Source organism: Neurospora tetraspora (genome assembly GCF_033439725.1).
Source record: "Neurospora tetraspora strain CBS 560.94 chromosome Unknown B0H65scaffold_1, whole genome shotgun sequence".
Lineage (NCBI taxonomy): Eukaryota > Fungi > Ascomycota > Sordariomycetes > Sordariales > Sordariaceae > Neurospora > Neurospora tetraspora.
Window position 1 is genome coordinate 6,240,002 of NW_026944383.1, and position 21,229 is coordinate 6,261,230.

The 21,229-nt window shown below is 45.4% G+C and overlaps 3 protein-coding genes across 3 annotated transcripts; 2 read left to right on the forward strand and 1 right to left on the reverse strand.

Moving 5' to 3' along the window:
* Positions 1-2,611: 2,611 nt before the first annotated feature.
* On the forward strand, positions 2,612-3,363 carry B0H65DRAFT_585317 (uncharacterized protein; the record flags this gene model as incomplete). Its single annotated transcript, XM_062830918.1, has 3 exons — positions 2,612-2,874; positions 3,012-3,236; positions 3,303-3,363. Exons 1-3 carry the CDS (start codon positions 2,735-2,737, stop codon positions 3,361-3,363), a joined length of 426 nt encoding a protein of 141 aa, XP_062687070.1. The 5' UTR covers positions 2,612-2,734.
* Positions 3,364-10,756: 7,393 nt separating this feature from the next.
* On the forward strand, positions 10,757-16,869 carry B0H65DRAFT_585318 (mediator of RNA polymerase II transcription subunit 12). The gene is made up of 3 exons (XM_062830919.1): positions 10,757-12,601; positions 12,656-12,860; positions 12,917-16,869. The coding sequence occupies exons 1-3, from the start codon at positions 11,121-11,123 to the stop codon at positions 16,607-16,609; spliced, it is 5,379 nt and encodes a 1,792-aa protein (XP_062687071.1). The 5' UTR covers positions 10,757-11,120; the 3' UTR covers positions 16,610-16,869.
* Positions 16,870-19,128: 2,259 nt separating this feature from the next.
* B0H65DRAFT_438908 (uncharacterized protein) lies at positions 19,129-20,447 on the reverse strand (the record flags this gene model as incomplete). The annotated part of the gene is made up of 3 exons (XM_062825391.1): positions 19,129-19,221; positions 19,320-20,052; positions 20,125-20,447. 3 exons carry the CDS (start codon positions 20,445-20,447, stop codon positions 19,129-19,131), a joined length of 1,149 nt encoding a protein of 382 aa, XP_062687072.1.
* Between the last annotated feature and the right edge of the window lie 782 nt (positions 20,448-21,229).

Sequence of the window (21,229 nt, forward strand, 5' to 3'; positions counted from 1 at the left end):
ACTGAGTGGTTGAGATCAATGGGGGTAGGATCAAGGACGAGTGCTGATGAGGGCGATATCTATGAAGGATAGGTGAAGAGATGTCGATGGGGAATCTTGAGGTTATATGTAAGTGAGTACTTGAGTCTCTGGTAGGTATGGTGATGTGTTTTCTTGCTTTTCTTGATCACCAAGACATCATTTTCCCCCATCTGGAGCGGACCAGTCCCTGGACCTTATACGATTTCCCCAGGCCATCTCATTTTGGTGTCTCACAATGTCAATCTTTCCTTTTCTTTTTCCTTTTTCCTACTTTTGCGGCTCAAAACTCCGTGACTTCACTCCGTCACTCCACCATCTTGGGCACATCATCCCACTCTACTGTGACTCCAAATTGCCGACACGTATAGCTTCATTTTTTACATCTCGATCTTTTCGCTCGCCGGCGTCACTTCCGACGTGATGTGTTGCAGTCGAGCCACCTTGGCCACTTGGCGATTTTGCCCGAATAACGGCAATTTACGATTTAACAGCCTGGGCGACGTAGTTTGAATTCTACCGTTGCCATTCTCCCTCCCATTCAGATGCAAGTAACACCAAAGGGCCCTCCCGCCCCGTCAAGTCTTCCATCCCAACTCTTCAACTGGGCATAGCCCGCAATCCAGCCCTTGTAGTAGGGTATATGTATTACTTCCCCCGTCATTACTTCCGTGGCAAGCTGGTAGGTTGGCGCAGAGGGCACGGTTGTCGGCCCTCCCGCCTTCCTTTCCTTCCCCCGGCTCTCATGTACGCTGCGCGTTCGAACCCGGTAGCTGTAAGTCCACGTTGTGTTTTTGCACCTTTGTTCTTCTGGTCGCTTTTTTGCAACTAAGACTTCGGAGGCGTTATCGTACGTAGAAGATGTCTGTCTCTCTGGGAATATTCTCACGACAATCCGTCAATACACTCATTGCCCAGCTTCTTGGGCCCTATATATGGTAAGCCAAGTCCATATAACTCGATCGAACGTGACTCAGGTTCCGAGGTCTAAACCCGTTGAACTGACAGTTCTGAGTTTGCACGTGAACGTGCCGTCTCTAGTGGTGCTGAACAACTGCACCTGAGATTTACCGATGTAGAGTTCCGAGACGGAGGGTCCATCAGAGCTGTCCTTTGTCGAAAATGAAGCAGCTGCACCCAGACGTCACAACCCGTGTCCTTCCATGACTTCCCGTGGGGAGACCCGAAGGGACAAGTGGCTTCCATCGGTTCTGGAATATTGCGGTTATATTAACACTGCCGCAATGAAAATTTTGCTGCCGGTGGTTGGCCAAGAATATTGTATAGTCTTTCACGTTGTTCATCTGTGTTCCGATTTCGATGTCTTTCCATGGATTAATCTCCTTTCCCACTCCCACAGAAAAGAATTCATGAGGCTTGATTTCTACCATTTATTTTCGCTTATAGTACAATCCTCTTTTCATTCCACAACATTCTCCTCATCTACAACTGCGCCACTTGTCGATCGAGGAGAAGAGCCGCTACGTTGCAGTGCTCCATGTAGCGTCTGACCGTGTATTTTTCTAGACACAAGGCAACATCGAGGAAACTAGGTAGGTACCCTTTACCGCTCGATATCACAGAGTGAACACCTGTCAAATCTCAGGTCCATCCACGGTACTTTAGAATATGCACGGCATCGGGAACTAATACGATGCCGAGAATTTGAGAAAACGGATTAGGGGGCATTACCATGATCTGGCCACAGTTCATCGTCACCCCTCTCCTACTGAGTCGTTCCATCTCAACATTTCATTTCTCATCCGATTCTCAGGGGTTGCCCTGAACCTGTACACCACCAGCTGTTCATGGCTGATAGATGAACGTGTCCTCTTGCCCTCTTTTTTCTGGTTGATCATCCACAGAAACCAGCGGAAGAGCGTAAACAGGGTAGAAGCGTTAGACTGTTCGAGGTGTTTTTTTTTTCCTCAGGGACAGTTCGGTGTCCGTCAAAAGAACGACGGAAACGTCAAGCAATCAAGTTTGTAACCCGGGAGTCGGCATACGTCCTCGTTTATCTCACGTTGACTACCTAATCGTGCTTGCTCAGTTTTGTGTCACCACCATTGCTAAGTGAGCCATACGGAGACACTCGCCCTCTTTTTCGTTTTAGGAAATGTTCCTGGACATGTAAAGACACTGACATATTTTGTGCCCTGTTCTTGCTTAGCCATTTGCTAGTCCGTCTTGGCTGCCATCATGCTATATTGCGGAGGCTGCGTAACTTGTCTGTCAGTGAGCCCCGGATAAATCAGCGCAAACTTTCTTTTGCCGGAGGGGTTGAAGGAAGTACGGAACGTAGAATACCACCGATATTCTGATCTTGGCTGCATCGTTGTCGATCGATATATAACATTCTTGACTGTGCCTCTTCCCTAGATCCTTTAAGCTTGGGTATAGTTGGCACAACCAAACTCGAAGTGAGCATCAGGTAGATGAGGTGGCGCGCTTAAAAGCCTTTTAGCAAGAAGGGAATCCGAGACCTCGCATTCAAGAAGGGAATCCGAGACTTCGCATTGTCTCCTGCTCGGTAAACGATAATCATGCGCTCGAACTTCCTACTAGGTCAGAAGCGGACCGAGAACGTATCTGGAGCTTGGGTGTAGCAATCCGTCGGGAAGAACAGAGTATAACAGTCTTAGGCATCTTCTCGTTTTCGAGGGTAGAACCGTGTAAATAGTTCACACATTTGATCTCCGTGTTTGCCGCGCTAAACATGCAACTGCCCACAACCTCCTTACTCCTTCTTCTCTTAGGAGGAGGACTTGCCATCGCAGCGCCCATACCAGAGGAATGCCACTCACCACACATTTTGTGTTTTGACGCTGTCAACCCCTGCGGCGTGATATACTCAGGGTGAGCTTCCTTCCCCTTCTCCTCCACAGACACCTGCCGACTCCCATTCCCTCTTCCCAAACGAACTAACACACCACTCAACCACTCTACCAGCTGCTACGACAAATGTAAACCCGAGACTCGTCCCCAAGCCCCAGCCTGCCCTACTCCTGCTCCTACTCCTTCTCAACCTCCATCAAAACCATAACCAAGACCATCGCAACCATCACCTACACCGGCACAGTTCCACCCGTCATACCAACCATCACCCAAAGCGTGAGCTTGACCACCCAAATCATCACCATCACTACCAACTTCGGGACGAAGGATAACTGCTCGACGAGGACGGTGTGCCTGGACTACGTGGATAGCTGTGGACAGACGTATGGCGGGTGTGTGCCGGATTGTAAGCCGTGACCTACGTTTTCGGCTCCGGCTTGTCCTCCGAGGGCTACTACTGCCGCTGTGAAGGCGGTTGAGATGGCTGAGGCGGTTGCTACTAGGGTTTGACAGGGAGGGAACTTGAAAAAAGCGGCGTGGTGTAAAATGCGTATGGTGTGGAATGAGTGTTGTTCACTGGAATAATCAATTCATGATCCTTCCGATCTAGCCTTTGTCCACGTTTTCAAGCTCGAAGACTTGAGACCTAGGAATATACATTGGCAAGGGCACGCTCTCCGACGGTGTTTCGAAGGATTCCGTATGCATTGAGCTTGGTCATCTCATTCGGTCATGAGAGTTTGGCCTCGGATGCGTGGAAGTAAGCTGTACAGTTGGCAGGGTGAAGTGTCGGAAGCAGGATGTTGTTTGATAAAGACGCCTTGATACTTGAATGCCGGGAATACTGAACAAAGCTCGGACCCGTCGGTCTGTACGATTTGCCAGTGGTTGCCAGTTGGCTCTGCGGCATGGGGCAGGTAGTGCCGCCGGGCACCGGGGGCGGCGTCTCGGGTAGGAGCACAACGACTGAGCACCACTTGTTCACTTTTTTGCGCCATCCCTACAGCTGAGGTGTCACGGCAAACTTGGATCGAGCTCTGTACGACCGACTTCCGTTTCGTCGTTTTTTGTTGTCAAACGTATCGTATCGTTCTTTTGCTGAATTGCTGTTTGTCGTCCTGGGATCAACGATCAACCAACTCACCGAATCCTCTTTCCGGTCACTTGGTCTCGAGAAAGACAACGCAATATCGGCTACGTAACTTGACCCTCTCTTTTCATCACCTCTCCTGCTCGCATTGAGGGGCTGAGAGGGGGGCAGATGGGACCTTTTGGATATCATCCCGGCATGCACCTCGTTGCGTGGTTCTGACAACGGGTTCCGGTTGGGTTGCCAGGTTGCATGGTCGACAGGCCACCCACTCACAGGCGCAGATGCAGTCACGCAGATACAGAAAACCAACCGGCATGGCATCGATCCCGGCCTTCCATCGATCCCGTTCGGAAATACTTATATAAAACTGCCTTGTTTCTTTCTTTGCCTCCACAATCTCTCATCCGCCAATCCATAGCCCTAGCCCTGCAGATCTCACAGGACGCATTCCCGGAAGATGAGATGTCTCTGGATTGTGAAGGAACAGGTTTCAATGGTTCATTGGGTTCAGTTGTCGTTGCCCCCTACACAGTATGCGTGTTGAGCCCCCCAGCCTCTGCCATGGAGATTTGATATCCGATATTCAATGGACCCCAACATCACGTTCTTATCGCGACTCCTACCCTATCTCCCCATGTATATCCCAAGGTATCAATGGTATCACCACCTCACCCATGGATCATATCGTCCATATGACAGCTAGCGCTGCCGAGTTACCCTGACGAGGTTAGGTTAGGCTCCCGGGCCGCATCACAATGGAACGGAAGCGTGCCTACGTCCGTACACTACGCAGTAGAAGTGTGCATATGTATTCGTGTCAAATATCACGTCGTTGTGCTGCTGTTTTCTTTGACTATTTTCAGCCCCGAAAACTGCCAGGTTTGTTTGCTAGCCTGGCTGTCTGGGAAAGTCTTCATCCAATAACGGCAGGGTCTCTTGACTGGGACAAGATCCTCCTGGTAAGCGCCTATCAAATTCTTGACCGACGGCACCTCTCTTTCAGGTAATGTACCTTACCCTTGACAAAACGGGAAATACGTTCGGTACTTTACCGGGACGGCGCTGTGTCAGCTGTGCTATTTGAGACCGAGCGTGGCTTCTGTGTCGGTGTCTATCAAGAGCTTCCTGTCCTCGGCCGGACACCCACTAGTCCAGACTCGGGCAAGGGCTACACTCTTTGGTGTACATACAGTGTTGTGCTGTGGTGTACTCGGGGTTACCTATGTCAGTACGACCTTACTACCAAGCATACTGTCAGAATGCACGGTTGAATCAAAGGTGGGTAAATCTCTATATTGTATATATATCTGGGAAGAATACTATGGAACTAGAGTTGGGGGCTCCCAGAGTATTAGGGGGTTCTACAACTATTTAGGGAGGCTAGGAGGCTAGTCCTCTTTTAAAACCTTCTCCTTACTAGCTAGATTTAACCCTTCAAACTAACACATCTCCCCAATTAAAGTCTTATAAAAACGAGACTACCTAAAAAAAAAAAAAGCTATTCATATAACCATCCCAAGATTAATCTCCTCGTTAATCTTATCCAACTCAATATACTATATTACGTTCTCTCTATTCCTTAATTCCTTATCCTTTACTAAATCCATTCCCAATAACCTCATAAACTCCTTATTCTTCTCTATATCTAATACCTTCGTTAACCCATCTACAAGTATTTTTACAATTTATAAATACTTAATCTTAATTCTCCTAATAAAGACCTCCTATTTTACCCAATATCTATAAATATCTACGTATTTACACTTAATTACTAACTTAATAGCCTCTATAATTAATACTCTAATTATCTATTAATTATTATAATTAAGCGTAAGGATAAAATTAACTAACCTTACAATAAGACTAAAAATTAGCCTTATTATAAAGATAGCCTCCTTTACTACGTTAATTACTATGAAGAATTCTACTTCTATCGTCGAAATAGCTATAATAACTTACTTAGTAGCGCCTTAATAAATTAAACTATTAAAGAATTTAATCGTAAAACTTTATAAACTCTTTCTATTTATAAAGTTATCAGCAAATAATAAATTTAAAGTAATACGAAGAATATTATCTCCTCTAAAGCAAAACGCTATATTAGCGGTTGTATAAAAATAATAAAGCACCTTATTTACAACCTTATAATAATTTAGACTAGGGTTATAACTATACTTAAAAAAATAATTTATAATAAAAGTAATATCAAATCGAATAATAATAGCAGCGTAGAATATCAACCGTACTTTAACTTAATAAAAACAAATTAAATAAAGGGAAGCTCTACCTTAAAAGGGGACGAATTCGATATTTAATATAAAAATTACTATAATTTTCTTATCGCTTACAAACTAATAAATTTTTTATAAATATAAATATCAAGAAAACCAAATCTTCCTTACTTAATAATTTCAAATAATTTTAATACCTAAAAACTATTATAATTCGTCTCCTCTAATTATATAATATTACTAACTAAAATTATCCATATATTCTTAAACTCTAACTATATAATTAGAATAATAAACGAAAACAATATTATTAACGTAATAAAAAACGAATATACCGTTATTAATAAGGATGTATAATTCTTTAAGGACTAGCTCGAAACCTATAGTCTTAAAAATACTTATAAACTCTCGTTACTAAAAGAAGAGAAACCGCCACAATTCGTACAAGGCCTTAAATACTTTAAAACCTTCCCTAAGACCTCGTACCCTAAAGGCATACGTATATAAATATCTATTCATATAGGTATTAATGAAGGCATTAATAACGTTATACTAAATAAGTTCGAAATTAAACCGAACGGCCATAACAATAAGAGTACAAAACAAACGACAAATGAAGGTAGAAGTATATATCTCCTACCTAACCTTCTTTATTTACTAATTTCTATATACAACGAAACGAACTTTAACTTTATTAAACCTACTATTCTTAAAAAACTTATATATATATACCTATATATAATCGAAGATTTATTTACTTCGAATATAAGGTTCGTTCCTATCGACCTCTAACCAAATCCTTATCTCCTTATAACTATTAAAATAGGTTTACTCTACTTATTTAAAGAGGTTCCTAAAAATATAATAATTAAAAGATTTATAATTCTTAAACGCTAAGGGAAGATAAAACTAATAAATAAACTAAATTTTACCTATACTTATTAATATATCGACTTCTTCTTTAATAATAATTTTATAATCGTAGAAAAATTATTATAATCCTACCTTTATAACGGGCTTACTATTATATATAGTTATAAATTAATAAAATCTACTAATATTAAAGACCGCCTTCTAAAATTCGAAACCTTCGCAAATCTCTTCCTTAATACAAAGGTCAAAATAAAAGCCAATTAAAAATAAACGGATAATAAACAAATTTATAACAAATTTAAAAAAATAAAGTATTTGTTAAATATAAAATTAATCGATATAAAATTATTTACGACTTTTAATTAGGGCTCTAAAAATATACTATCAGTCTCTCCTTCTTAATAAGTTTAATTTTAATCAAATTCGAAAAGGGAACTAGAAATATTGTACGCCTAAGTATCTTCGAAATCGACTCGCTACTAATAAAATTAAGAATTTCTAATACTAGAGCTATCTAATTATACTTCTAAAATAATACAATAAATTCGTTAAATAAAATCTTTAAAGATTATACTTCTATAAATACTTCCCTAAAATAGACCGTATTTTTATCGAATAATATATCGTAAATATTAATAATTGTATTAGTAATAAAATTCCAAATACAATAAATAAATAATACTACGTACCTAATAAAATAACCGATCTATATTTTAAGGTTCATCTTCTACAACCTCTCCTCCTTTTTTTAAGTAGCGGTAATTATAGCGAAGGCCTTATAACTATACATACAAAAGTAGAAAATACTTAATTTACGTAGGGTTACTGATTATCCGTCTCGTTTAATATTAAAAATATAAAATCGTTCGTATAGGGATATCCAATCGTAAAGGAGTCTAAGAAATCGATTAATTAAATAAACTATTATAAAAATAACATCCAACTATAAATTTTTAGAAAAATAAGAATTCTATAATATCACTCTAATTTTTTCCTGAATAATACTTCCTAAACGTTCTACGCTACTATTCTAAATTTAAATATATAGAATAAAAAGCTCAATAACTATACCTCTCAAAATAAAGAATTCTTTCATTGTACGAAAGCCGTTAACTTCGTTATTATATTCGATAACCTTAAATTAAATATTATACCGAGTATTCAATACTATAAAAAGATCGTTAAAGAAAGAAACAATCGTTATTACTTTACAATCTATTATATAATAATCCTAAATATACCTAATATATCTACAAATAATAAGTATTACGCTAAAATATCCCTAACAACTCTTCGTATAGTCGAAGAAGTCTATAGCTAACTATTCTCCTAGGCTATAACTATAATCGTAGGGTCTATAACTAACTTATTATTTAATCTCTAAAATAGTACATATATCGTAATAAATAATAGAGAGGCCTTTAAAGCGAACGCTAATTATATTAATAAAATAGTTAAATACTTAAGGGCCGTAATACCCGAAATAATAATACTAAATAATAGCCTCTTTTTTATAATATTTATAACTATTTAAAGAATTAAATTAATTACGTCGGATAAAGAAAGTAACTCTAAAGAATGATAGAAAGAAGTCTTCGAAAACTGTTTAACGGTATCGAATTGTAAAATAATAAAAGAATAAATAGTTTAATTCCCGCAAAAAATTATTAAATAGCTACTAGTTCTAATAAAAACCTTTTTTACGTAGGAAATAGAAAAATACAAAATTAATTACAAAATTAAAGTAAAAAGCTATATTTAAAAAACAGAGCTTCTTAGGCCCTTTATAGCCCTAAACTGTAATATCAATATCGCCATATCCCTTAATAAAAATATAAGAGTCTCTAACCTAAAACCCATTATTATAAAAACCGTAACGAAAATTAATAAAACGAATAATTTTGTTAAAAATATAAAAGGAACTCCCTAAATCGAAGATTATACTATTCTTAAAAAGGTAAAAATTAACAAAATTATTTCCTCCTACTTAGAAAACTACTTAATATATAGTAATTTTACAATTTAATACTACTTCCCAAATATTTTCGCTAGAGAATTAATTACTATTACTATTACTATTACTATTTTATTTCATTTCCTACTCAAAGTAATCGACTTCTTTCTTCAATTTTAAATCGCTACGAATATTCTTCTTAACTCTATCCTAAACCTTTTTAATCAATTTCTATTTAAAATTAATTACTCTATGAAGGAAGAAGTACTAATGATATTTAATTAAATAAATTCCTTACTAATATACTTTATAATACACTATTAATAATAGAACTAGGAGATCTAAAATTATAATTAAAGTCTCGCGACCGGTTATAAACTTATACTTCCTCTTACGTTAATTATTCTAAATCCTATTAAAAAGAACGTCTTCATTCTTAATACTGCTATCCTACAAACTATTAAAAATTAAACCTATACTAAACACTCCCCTATAACCTTTAACCTTACTAATCGAAAAAAAAAATACTCGTTCAATCCTTTACAATAGAAATCCCCGGACATAAAGCGAAAATTAAAGTTATTAACCGAAACCTTCTTATTAAAATATCTAAAAACGCCAGAAACCTAATTAGATTTAATAGGCCGCAAATAATTCAAAAAGTCTTTAAACTAAATATTAACTACAATAACCTCTAAAACCTTATACCAGATTACATCAATTATTATAATATCCTATCTATCAATCCACTTACTTATTCCTCCATCTCTCTTACTAAATTCGTTTAAAAGGGGCTTAAAATAATTATAATATTACTAGCGGGCTTCAGTTTAAGCATCCTCCTTACAGTAATTACAACCCACTTTAACGTTAGTATATCACTTAATTATAAATAAAAAGGATAAGAAATTACTAATTTTATAAGAAAGGTAAACCGTCTCCTATATTTATTTTCGAATATTAATATCATTAATTTTAAAGGATTCGTAGAGCTTCATATTATAAACTTAATTAATATAATTATACTCGTACTCTTAAAGGCCTAAAGTAATAAAATCGATTATTTTAATACTTATATCCTTATTCTATTAATCCAAGAAACGATTAATAGCCTCTACACCCTCAAAAAATTCCGAAGCCGCGGCGGGTACGGCTCCGGCTATAATAATTTAAGTAAGCGGGATATAAATTACCGTACTTAATCTAAAGCCATCAAAAATTTTTCGAGTATACGTAACGTAATGGAGGGCTATAGTCTTAAAAGTATAATTTTCGATATAAAGCAAGAACGGCTTCTAAACAACTAACTCTAAACCCAAAATAAAATTCGTAAAGTCGAAACCTTCTACGTAACCCAAGAACTCTTCGCTCCAATCTCTAAACTTCGAAGGCCCATCGAAATAAGGACGGTTAATCTTAAGGGTAGAGTCGGATAAGGACATAATTACTTAATTTAGTCGTTATAGGGTATATTAGAATATAAATTAGTATTATTCTCATACTTCTATAAATACTAGCGTAACGCAACAAACGCAATTCAAACTATTAATTATCAAAATACATAGTTAAATCAAAGGTAGGTAAATCTCTATATTATATATATATCTGGGAAGAGTACTATAGAACCAGAATTGGGGGCTCCCAGAGTATTAGGGGGTTCTACAACCATTTAGGGAGGCTGGGAGGCTAATCCTCTTTCAAAACCCTCTCCTTACTAGCTGGATTTAACCCTCCAAACTGACACATACCTGACCTGACCATACCCCCGTCACCCCCCGTAATCCGGACCCCGTATCCATCGTGGGATCCAGCTTGGTATCCATCCGCCGGATATTGATAGTGCCACGCACCGCATCTCCATACGCCGCGCTATCGCTAATCTAACGGGACTAACCAGCGAACTGGGCCTTGGGTTCAATCTCCAGTTCCAGATCCCAGACAACAGTTTCCAGACACCAGACCGGCTCTTGCACTTTGCCTCGAATCCGTCCTCGAACCTTCCTCGACCGAGACAACGTCCACTCGACCCCAACTGGACCCCGACCGCGACCGCTTCCCGTATCCCCATCATCCAACTCACGACCTGCGGAATGGCGCATCCGCTCCTCCTCCAGCGATGACCTCCCGGCCCCCCTTGGGCGTCCAGCAGCGACAGCCCCAGCAGAGAAAGTCGTCGTTGAGCGGCCCGGCCCTGTCGCAACAACAGCGCTCTCTGTCGCAATCCCAGGCGCAGGCCCAGGCGCAGCAGCAACAGCAGCAACAACAACAACAACACCAACAACTCCACCAGCAACAGCAGCAGCAGCAGTACGATGCTTCGAGCTATCTACCGCCGCCGCCCCCTTCCGTTCGCAACACAAACAACAACAACCATACCAACTTCAACCACAATAACGCCCTCAACAGCGCCTTCCCGCCCGAGTTCGCCCAGCAAGACCCCACGAGCATAGTTTCCCCCGCAGACCCGTCGGGTTCGTCACCCGCACTTTCCGTGGGTGTTGGTCGCTATGGGACCCAGCGCCGAGGTGGTTCGCGCCTTAGGCTCGAGCTATCGCACAACGATCCTTCCGACGCCTTCTCGTCTCCCACCGTGATCGAATCTCCCGACCTCATGGAACCGCACAAACAGTATGGCTCCTTGACGCACCTGATGATGCCTCTAGCCGATGGGTCGGACTTGGGCGAGATGAGCCCCCATCATCAACTCTCCATTCCGCCGCAACACCTAGATGCCGACGTTCCGATCCCCTTTCCCCAGCGCCGACCGAAAGCAGTGCCCGATCACTCGCGTCGAGAACAACCGCCACCGCCGCCGAACCCGGCTCGAAAAGACACGCGCCCGAAACCTTATACTATCGAGCTACCCGCCGCCGCTCCGCGCTATCGTATCCGTGGGAGGAATGAGGGACAAGGGGGCCAGGGGAGGTCAAGTGCGCTTGCAACGGCATCATCATCGTCAACAACAGGCAGCTCTGCCACCGCAAACTATGGATGTGCCGACTTCTTCCCATGGTCAGGGACGGCCGGCAACCACCCCGAAGATCAGTTTAACGACACGGCTATACGGTTGGGATACGCTGAAAAGCAATTTGTTACCCCAGAGACACAATCCGCAAAAACGGTTTTGTTTCACGGCTTAAAGCAGCGGAGTGGATTAAACGCGTTATCTATCTTCTTTGCGGGCGTGCTATGGCACAGGAGAAATGCGGGTCAAGTAACTGCGCCATCGACCTTCAAGCCGCCTCCAAGAGTCACGCTCACTGACACCAAAAAAGAAGTTTGGCTCAAAGACCTTGCCAACTCCGCCATCCCGCTTCGGAAACTCAGTCGATCGATTCCCCACGGCGTGCGCAACAAGGTCTTGCTGGATCAGTGTCTGAACAAGAACGTCCCGATAGACCGTGCCGTTTGGCTGGCCAAGTGTGTGGGCACCAACGAGCTACGCACTTTTAGGAGGCTTGGTAAAGGGAACAATGCTTCGGTATTGGAGGGCGAGCGTAAATGGCTCAAGGACTGGACCCTCGTTATCGAGCAGTTCATTGAGCGTGTTTTTTTCTCGTCCGGCGAGCAAAACTGGAAAGCCAAGGTCAACTACGCGTAAGTGTATCCGTGATCTCATGCGAGCAAGACTGGCCAGCTAACAGCACGTAGAATCCAGCTAGCAACACACCTATACGCCGAGAGCCTCATGGACCGTGAGCATTATCTTGAGTGGACGGTTTCCAGTTTGGAGTCGAGCCACCACTCTCAGCTACCCATGTGGATTATTATCGCACAGATATACTGGAAAGATTTGCTTCGTTTAAGGAAATATGGCCGAAGACTTGCTACTGCTCTCATTAGCCATTACCATGTGGTACGTATCCAGACGGCTTCCAGTTCCAACGGCTACCGTTTCTGACACTTTTCTAGATACATGCACACGAAGACAGAGATATTTATGTTCCTCTGCTTTCCAAGCTATCACACCTTTTAGGAACGCTGATGGTGGCTACACCGGAGAACTTCGTATCCCCTGCTGTATGGGTCAAATACCGTGACGCTCTCAAAACATGTCTGCCTCAAGGGGACGAAGCACGCCATAGGTCTTTTGCCGGTATCAACTATCGAAACGAACAACTAGTCGCCTCCGCCAACAGGTCGCAACCGGCTGCTCGTATCATTCTTGTGAGGAACTTGGACCAGGTCATCTTGGAGAAACCAATGCCTGATGAGTTTCCGGCGCAGTGCTGGACCGTCTCCAAGGATAAGGCTGCTCTGGTCAGGGCTCTACTCGAGTGGTGTACGACACCATACAGGCCGGGGCTCGCAAAAGTTTATGTTGCCCATCGGATATTGATGCATTGGAGCACGCTGGGATTGGACGTCACTTCAGCTGTGCTGGGCTTTATGGAAGGAGAGGCCCTTGAGGAAAAAGAGCGCAAGGATGCGCTCTATCACCTCGTGTCTGAGCTCGTTCGCTCGGGGATCTTTGTGGTATCGCAGTACATCCAATGGCTGATTGTACGTGGTGGGCTGACCGATCCGCAACTGGTCATGCCGGACGGTCCCCCATTTTCTCGACTGCTTGCAGAGCTTCCACCGCATATTCTGGGCAGTTCAGAGAGACGATCTAGAGATGCGTTGCTTCGCCGGGCAGGCTTTTGCATCGCAGATAACGCACAGGATGCAGATGCCGCCATCAGACACCTCCGGCATGCACTGGGCCTGCCTGTGGGAGTTACTGATGCCGTGTCAATGGGGAGGCCCCTTCCGATTAAGAAAATAGCTCGACGCATCGAAGACGCCAGCCGAGCGCGCAAGGCGGAGATAGCTTCTTGGCTACGGAACACGGTCACTGGAGGAGAACTCGAACACAGCTCTCTCAACGCTTTCGGTCAGCATGAGCTCTCTACCAACCTTTTCAACTCGATAAGGAGGGTATTCGAGGCCGCCCAGGAATTTTCAGTATTTGCTGATGTCCTCAAAATGCTGACAAAATGCTCCAATCCTGAAGTACTCGCCTCAATCGCGGATACTATTACTCGGTATACGTTTGTTTTTGCTGCTCTCGGCTGCCTCAAAAATCTGTTTAGCATTCTTCATAGCAGGCTCAGAGAAGTTGCGCGAGAGCAGGGGATAGGAGCGCGGCCGTTACTTGCGTCGCTCGCTTACCTGGCATCACGGGTGCCTGGGATGGACGAAGTCGCTACGCAGTTGAAGTCCGACTTGGCTGTGAGCGACCGACACAATCCTGTGGACGCCTGTTCACCTGTTAGTGACAACATGGTGTCTCGTCTTCAAGACAACGATGGCGATCTCCATGAAGAGGTGGAGAAGCTTCTGGCTAACGGTACTAGTCTTGATCGCAATACGATGGATCGGCTTTTTAGTGCGGTGATTCAGCGACTGCAGGCGTACTGGGCCAAGGGAGATGAACAGCAGAGGGTTTACGGTATTCTCATGAAGCGCCTGCGGATGTTCGATCCACAGCATTTCGACGAGCTCATGGCAAGATGGCTTCTTTACGTACGGGGGCTCAACAGACGAGCAACGATCCTGCACCTATACCCCCTGCTGGTCTCCATAGGCTGTTTGGGAATGCCTGCATTTCTGGCAACAGCTTCAGAGTCACCAAACGCTCCCGGAGCCGGCAATTCACGACACCCTCAATCAGCTGTCGCCACATCTCAGATTGTTCAGACCACCTTTCGGACCAGGTATATGCAAGAAGTGCTTCAACTCTTCATGGCGCCAGTCTCGTCCGAAAGTTTACTGACGCCAGAGGAACGCTATCGTTTTGGCATACTTCAAGAACAGGCCAAGAAGGAAAGTCCGCGAGAACTGCTCTGCTTGATCCAACTCGCCTTGGCTGAGTATACTTATGCTCGTGCTCAAAATGATCTGGAAGAACTGCCCCTGGATAAGGAAGCTAATCAGGACCGTCTTCTTGAGCTTTTAAAGCTCCTTGTGTTGAAAGACCCTGTAGGAGTTGCCAAGGCGCTGCAGATCCGAGGACCTGACGCCCAGGTTGCCGGCTGGATTGATCGCATGACTACCAAGCTGCTTGTTACTGCCGGTTGCGAGGGCACACGCGTGACGTTCGAGCAGGTTCTCAACCTCACTAACGAGTTCACGCTCCCCTTCTGCCATGTTAAGCTACTGTTGAGCCTGTCGTCCAATGACCAGCAGCAAAACGCGGCAGATTCGGGCGAACGAGTTCCATCGAACGTAGAGCTTTTTATGAACGCCATGGAAAAGTCGATGGACGCACAGCGGGTCTCATGGATCGGAATGCTCCCCTCTCTCTCTCCCGACCTAACACACCATCTCAAGAACCAGGCCCAGACTCGGTTTCTGAACCTTCTGCCGTCGTCAAGAAACCCGCCCTCAATGACGTTGGACAGGTCGACGCTCCAGATGCGCCTGCAAAAAGCTGAGAACTTTCTCGCCATTATGGATACTATCATACGCGGAAGCGGGCCAATGGGGTTTCGTCAGCACCAACTGGTTCCGGTCATGGTGGAAAGGTTCACAGACATTTTGGAGCTGTTACAAACACTGACACCACTCCCTAGCCAAGCAGGTGGTCTAGGAGGATGGGGAGGACAAGGCGTCAGTGCCGCCGCCGCCGGCGGTGACAATCATACTGATCTCAAAAGCGACATTCTCAACCACTGGCTTCCCCTCTTTCTCAACTTCCTCACCCTCCACGCCCAGACCTTTGACACCAGCAAGCCCGGAAACGAAGTTCGTGGTAGAGCTCTCATCGTGTGCGCTGGCCTCATCAGGGAACTCGACCTGATCCACGGGCCTGAATTCGACACTCGTCAACTGGGCGGACGCATCTTCGATCTGGCTTGCGTGTTGGCCGACAACCTTGCTGAGGACGCGCGGTTGCAGTGTATCCAAACTCTCAAGTCTCCTTCAGATGTCAAGCTCAGGTACATCTTCAGCTATCAGGACAACCCACATGCAAACCTGATGCTTTGTCACAAGGAAAGGCCGACACCGATGGCCATGGGCACCAACACCGGCACAGGGTCGCCGGCCCCTGGTACTACCCCAACACACACGCCAGGCGTTACTCCCGGGCAACAGGCAACCGGGCCACAGAACGCTGGTGCTGCTGCTGGTGCTGTTGCTGGTGCTGGTGGTAGTGGTAATGGTGGAAGTTACTTCAATCTTCCCGGTCATACGCAACAGGCTCAAGCACAAGGGTGGCATGCCGCCCAACAGCAGCAACTACAGCAGCAACAGCAACAATTACAGCAGCAGCAGCAGCAGCAGCAGCAACAACAGTATCATCAGTTACAACAACAAGGAGGCACAGGCCCCATGCCCTCACCAGCCATCAGCATCAACACCAACCTCACCCACCTCAACCTCGGCAACAGCAGCAACCCGCCCACCTCATCCCCCATGAACCCAGCGCGACCAGCGATGGTGATGGTAGCCAACCCCTGGGGAGGCTACTCCTGGATGCCCACGATGGGCGGACCGCAGGAGCGACTGACGCCCTTCAACTTCCGGCAGTGGGAAATGCTTAGCGAGCCGACCAGCCAGGTCGGGGAGAACGACACGGCGGTGAACCTGATGCTGTTTGAAAGTCGCAAGGTGCAGTAGTGCTGCATGCGCTGTCGGGTTGAAGCTCTGACTTAGGGAGCTGGGCCGCGCTTTGAGAGGTTTAAGCCTGGGGTTGAGAATATGGATGGGTCGGTGCCGATTAGAAGAGAGTGAGATGAAGAAGAGTGGGAGGAGGAAACGGAAGAGGAGGAAGGGTGGGACGTGGAAGAAGAGGAGGAGGGGGAGGACGAGGACGAGGAGGAGAAATAAGTACCTATGTTGAGTTTGTTTGTCTGAGGAGAAGAATCATCATAGATGTTGGGAATTAAACATATCGGGGCGGGAGGCAGGACTTTGTTTTTATCAAGACGAAAATCGGAAACTGGGACTATGATGGATGGGTGGATGAGTGTATGGTAGGCGGGTGTATGGGTGCATGGGTGTATGGGAGCGAAGATCCTAACATCCGGGACTTTTTTGGTCTCTCCTTTTTTTTGGCAGGCGGGCGGACGGGCAGACGGACGGGCGGATTGGGGAACATGGGGGGGGTTCGGCAGCGGGTTTTTATTGTTTTCGAGAACAGTCTTCTTCATCAACCTCAACTCTCATGTTCATATTATGACTCGTCGGTATATCGGTATTCCTCACTTTTTTTATTTAGACCGCTTTCCTTTTTCACTTGCTCATGTTATTTTATGGGGGCTTCATATTCTCATAGCGATGCATACATACATAGGTACGGTCAGGTCTAGGTACGGTCTAGGTACTACATCATAGGTGTGTTTGTTGTATTTTGTTTGGGGGTTTTTTTTTGTTCTTAAATTTGAGCGGATCGGTTTTGGGGACATCATATGATATGATATGACATGATGTGGAATTTTGCTATGTACTCGTGTGGGCTCGAAACGCCTGTCACACCCCTTGGCCGGGCCAAGGGGTGTGGCACATTGAATCGCGAATGCAAATGGATTCGCGAAAAAACCTGGGTACATGGCCAACCCTGCAATTTTGTTAGCAAATCAATGTACATCTGTTTTTTTGCATACCCAGCATAAGCAACCTGACTTGCACAACCACATGAATCCGTCATGAACCTCCAAAACGCTCAACTCTTCGATCTAAGAGCGTTGAGGGGAGGGCATTTTGGTTCTGATCCAGTTGAAGAGTAGGACTCTAGTATATACAGCTAGATTCCATGGTAGAGCAAAACATCATACCAGAAAGTGGCGATGTTGAAATTGTCGAAATTCCCAATAAAAAAATTATCGACGTTGCTTTGAGGTATTGCTAGTCTAATATAGGGATGTTTACTAGTTTGGCGGATATTACATGCATGTATGCACCAATTTTCAAAAAAAGAGAGCGACATGGTTATACAACTAGTTTGTATGGGCGGGGAAGTACCGAAATTTTCGCGAATCAATTTGCATTCGCAATTCAATGTACCAGACCCAATGCGCAGCATTGGGTCTAAAGGGCGTTTCTAGCCCAAACGAGTAATTCTACTACGGGGAGCGAACGGTATCCAGGTCCAGGAAATTTATCTATGTATTTGGGAATTCCACCTCTGCTACATAATTCCTAAACATCTAGACCGAAGTCCCTCCAACATCTATCTCCGATCCCCCAAGTTCTCGCACTTTTCATCAAAGAAACCACCAGAAAAAAAACTTGATGACACGCTCATGCAGTGCTGGATAGTTGTGTTCGCAACTCAGCTAGCCCTGTACTCTATGCTTGTACATAGGTCTGTATTTACTGTAAATATAAGGTCAATCCCGGGTACTTGGTTGATGAGATCCGATGACCGGGCCGGAATTCGCTACGGGGATCTGATTCGCAAGGTGCATGAGCCGGACGGAGCGAGACGGAGGAGCTGAGATGTACACTACCGGGTAGAGAGCCGAGACTACATGGGCGGCCCCACCGGCTAGTGCCCTGTGTTCGTGACTCGACGGTTTTCGTGTAAGTGAGTCACAGTTGCTTCTCCATGTTGAGGAAGATGCAGACGAGAGCATTGCAAATTGGTAAGTTGAATGGAGATGGTGGGAAGGTGCGCTGTGCGCTTAGTACTGGGAGGGGTATTTATACCTAGTTTTCCGGGGGTCTCTCCTCTTCTACTTTTCTACTAATCAACCACCACCTTGACCCAAAAAGTACCATTCCATCCACAGTGGGTTTCAATGGCTACGGAAGTGGACATTTATCTGTTCATTTGGTTCTTTTTTTTTGTCGAGATTATTCTGATAGTATTGTGTTGAAGGGTGGTGTTCAAGCCCCCTTTTCTTGTCTCCAGATCCTTCTATATCTCTAGATAGACATTGAAGCTCGAAATCGTAAACAAAGCCCCCTTTTTTCGTGTATGTGATTGTTTCTCTATGTACTTTTGACAACCATCCAGTGCAATCAACCAACCCTTGCTCCCTTCCTACCCAACCCTTACGAAACCAAGCACCCATCCGTTTTTTTTCCTACCTAGCAGAGAAAACAAAACCTCCCAAACCTCAAGAAAATGAAAGGAAACTGTATAAACACGGATATATGCAAATCTGTAGCGGGTATATGGGGAAATGTTCCGATTAACCCTCGATGAAGGCCTCGCTACGCGCCTTGGCATCTTTGGGGTCCTCGGGCGCAGATCCCTCGGGACGGGGACGGTTGGCGATCAAGCGCTGTTAAAGACATAATTTTGTCAGCGAGTCTTATCAACGGATGTATAGTTGGGTGTAACTTGGTAGTGAGACACAAGGGGTGGGCAGCAAATACTCACCACAAGGTTGCGCAAAAGCACAGCAATGGTAACCTTGCCAGTGCTGGGGACATAAATGCTAGCCTTCTCCTTGACCGCGGGACCATCAAAGTTCTTGAAGCTGGAGAAGTTGATGCACACAGCACCGTCGCGGAGCAGCTCGGTAGGCACCTTGAACTTCTCGGTCGGGACCCCGCCAATAACGACGTCGCTGAGCGGCAAGACATCCTTGAGCTCCCAGCCCTCCTTGTTGTGGACCTGGTGGCGCAGCTGGCGGATGCCCTCGCCGCGGGTGAAGACCTGGACGCCGGTGACGTCGACCGAGTAGACGGTGGCGCCATCGTTGGCGAGCAGAGCAGCGAGAGGGCGGCCGTTCACCTCGCTTCGGTTGATGACGGTGATGGTCTTGCCGAACAGGCGGTTGCCGTAGGCCAGGATGGGGTTGTAGATCTGCAGGTGCTCGAGGGTCTTGACGATGGCGAGCGGCGTGCAGGGAAGGATGGACTTCTTCAGGTTGGCGGGAGCGTCGAGGAAGCGGACGTTGTGGTACATGTTGAAGAGGTGGGTGTGGCAGAGACCCTCGACGTCCTTGGAGAGGGCGACGGTCTCCTTGATGTACTTGTCTTGACTGTGGTTGCCGACCCAGATGGGGTAGTAGACGAGGATACCGTCGACCTGGTCGTCGTTGTTGGCGGCGATGATGCCCTCCTCGAGGTCTTCCTTGTCGACTTTGCGGAGGTCGAAGTTGAAGCCACTGGGGTAGTGATTAGACCCTGGTGCTGGGGCAAGTCCAGACTGACCCATTGAGCGATTGCGAGATACTCACTTCTCTTCACACGTCCTCTTGGACCATTCGGCATACTGCAGAGCGCCCGGGTCATCGGTAGCCAGGAAAGCAGCCAGAGTAGGCTTGGAAGCATCGGGACCCTGGATCTTAGCAAGAGTCTCGCGGGCCTCGGAGAGCAGCTTCTTGGCGATGGTGTCGGCGAGGATGACCTTGCAGGTCTTGGGTACTTGTTGTGCCTCCATGATGTCGATGTGAGATTTGAAGACTGCCCCTGGTGGTGGTCTTGGGATGTTCGTCGTCGTAGAAGGCTGTCTGGAGGAGAGTCGCACAAACAAGTTAGCCGAAGTTCTAATCAGGCGCATTTCTGAGGTTCATCCCAAATGGCCAATTGGCCATATCCTCAAAGGATTGCTCGAATTTCCTCAGTCTGTCCTTGTAAGAGCTCGTTTGAAGGTGGTCCAAGCAGACGGACAGCCTGAGCCTTGGGGAAGTTGACGTGGGTGAAGTGAAAGTTGAGGTACCCCGCGGTTCCCCAACTGTCAAGTTGAGATGAGGTACCTACATGCTTCAGATGAACCTTTGACGAGCCAATTGGTGTTTTCCAACAGAAATGAGGAGAAGAACAAGACGGCAGTAAGATATGTTTGTATGGATTGGAAGTGTAAAAGTATGGGATGAGGGCCACGATCTTGCGTGGCCGACTGAGTCCCTCTTGTACAGGGGGCCTCTCGTCGTCTTTATACTTGATGGAATCCAGGTCGTTTCAGCGCGACCCGAGTGGATTCTTGCGTGGGTATTTGTGACATGGAGGCACAGGGAGCGAGGCGCGTAACTCCAGGCCTTCTACAGTGCACTCGTAAGAGTCACAGGCCCCCTCCGATATCCAAACAAAACTTTCAAAAATTTTAAGACTGACACATCCATGCCGCAGCCCCTCTTGCCGAAACCGGCTTAGCGTGAGCCTCAAGGTACCCAGACACGATCAGATCCCGCGAAACGCCATAGCTTTCAGCCTCACCGCCCGCGATAACGCCGTTTTCTGCCACTTGTCGGCGGGGAATCCAGGGCGATAACGGCGGCGTGATGATGTTGCCCCGGCCATCCCACCCACAGTCCGGGGCTTGGCCAGGGGCATCGGCCACTG

Excerpts from the sequence above, each read along its gene's own strand:
- B0H65DRAFT_585318 (XM_062830919.1), top strand. The coding sequence starts at position 11,121 with ATGACCTCCCGGCCCCCCTTGGGCGTCCAGCAGCGACAGCCCCAGCAG. Across the intron at positions 12,602-12,655 it reads AAAGCCAAGGTCAACTACGC|AATCCAGCTAGCAACACACC; the intron begins GTAAGTGTATCC and ends AACAGCACGTAG. Across the intron at positions 12,861-12,916 it reads TCATTAGCCATTACCATGTG|ATACATGCACACGAAGACAG; the intron begins GTACGTATCCAG and ends ACACTTTTCTAG.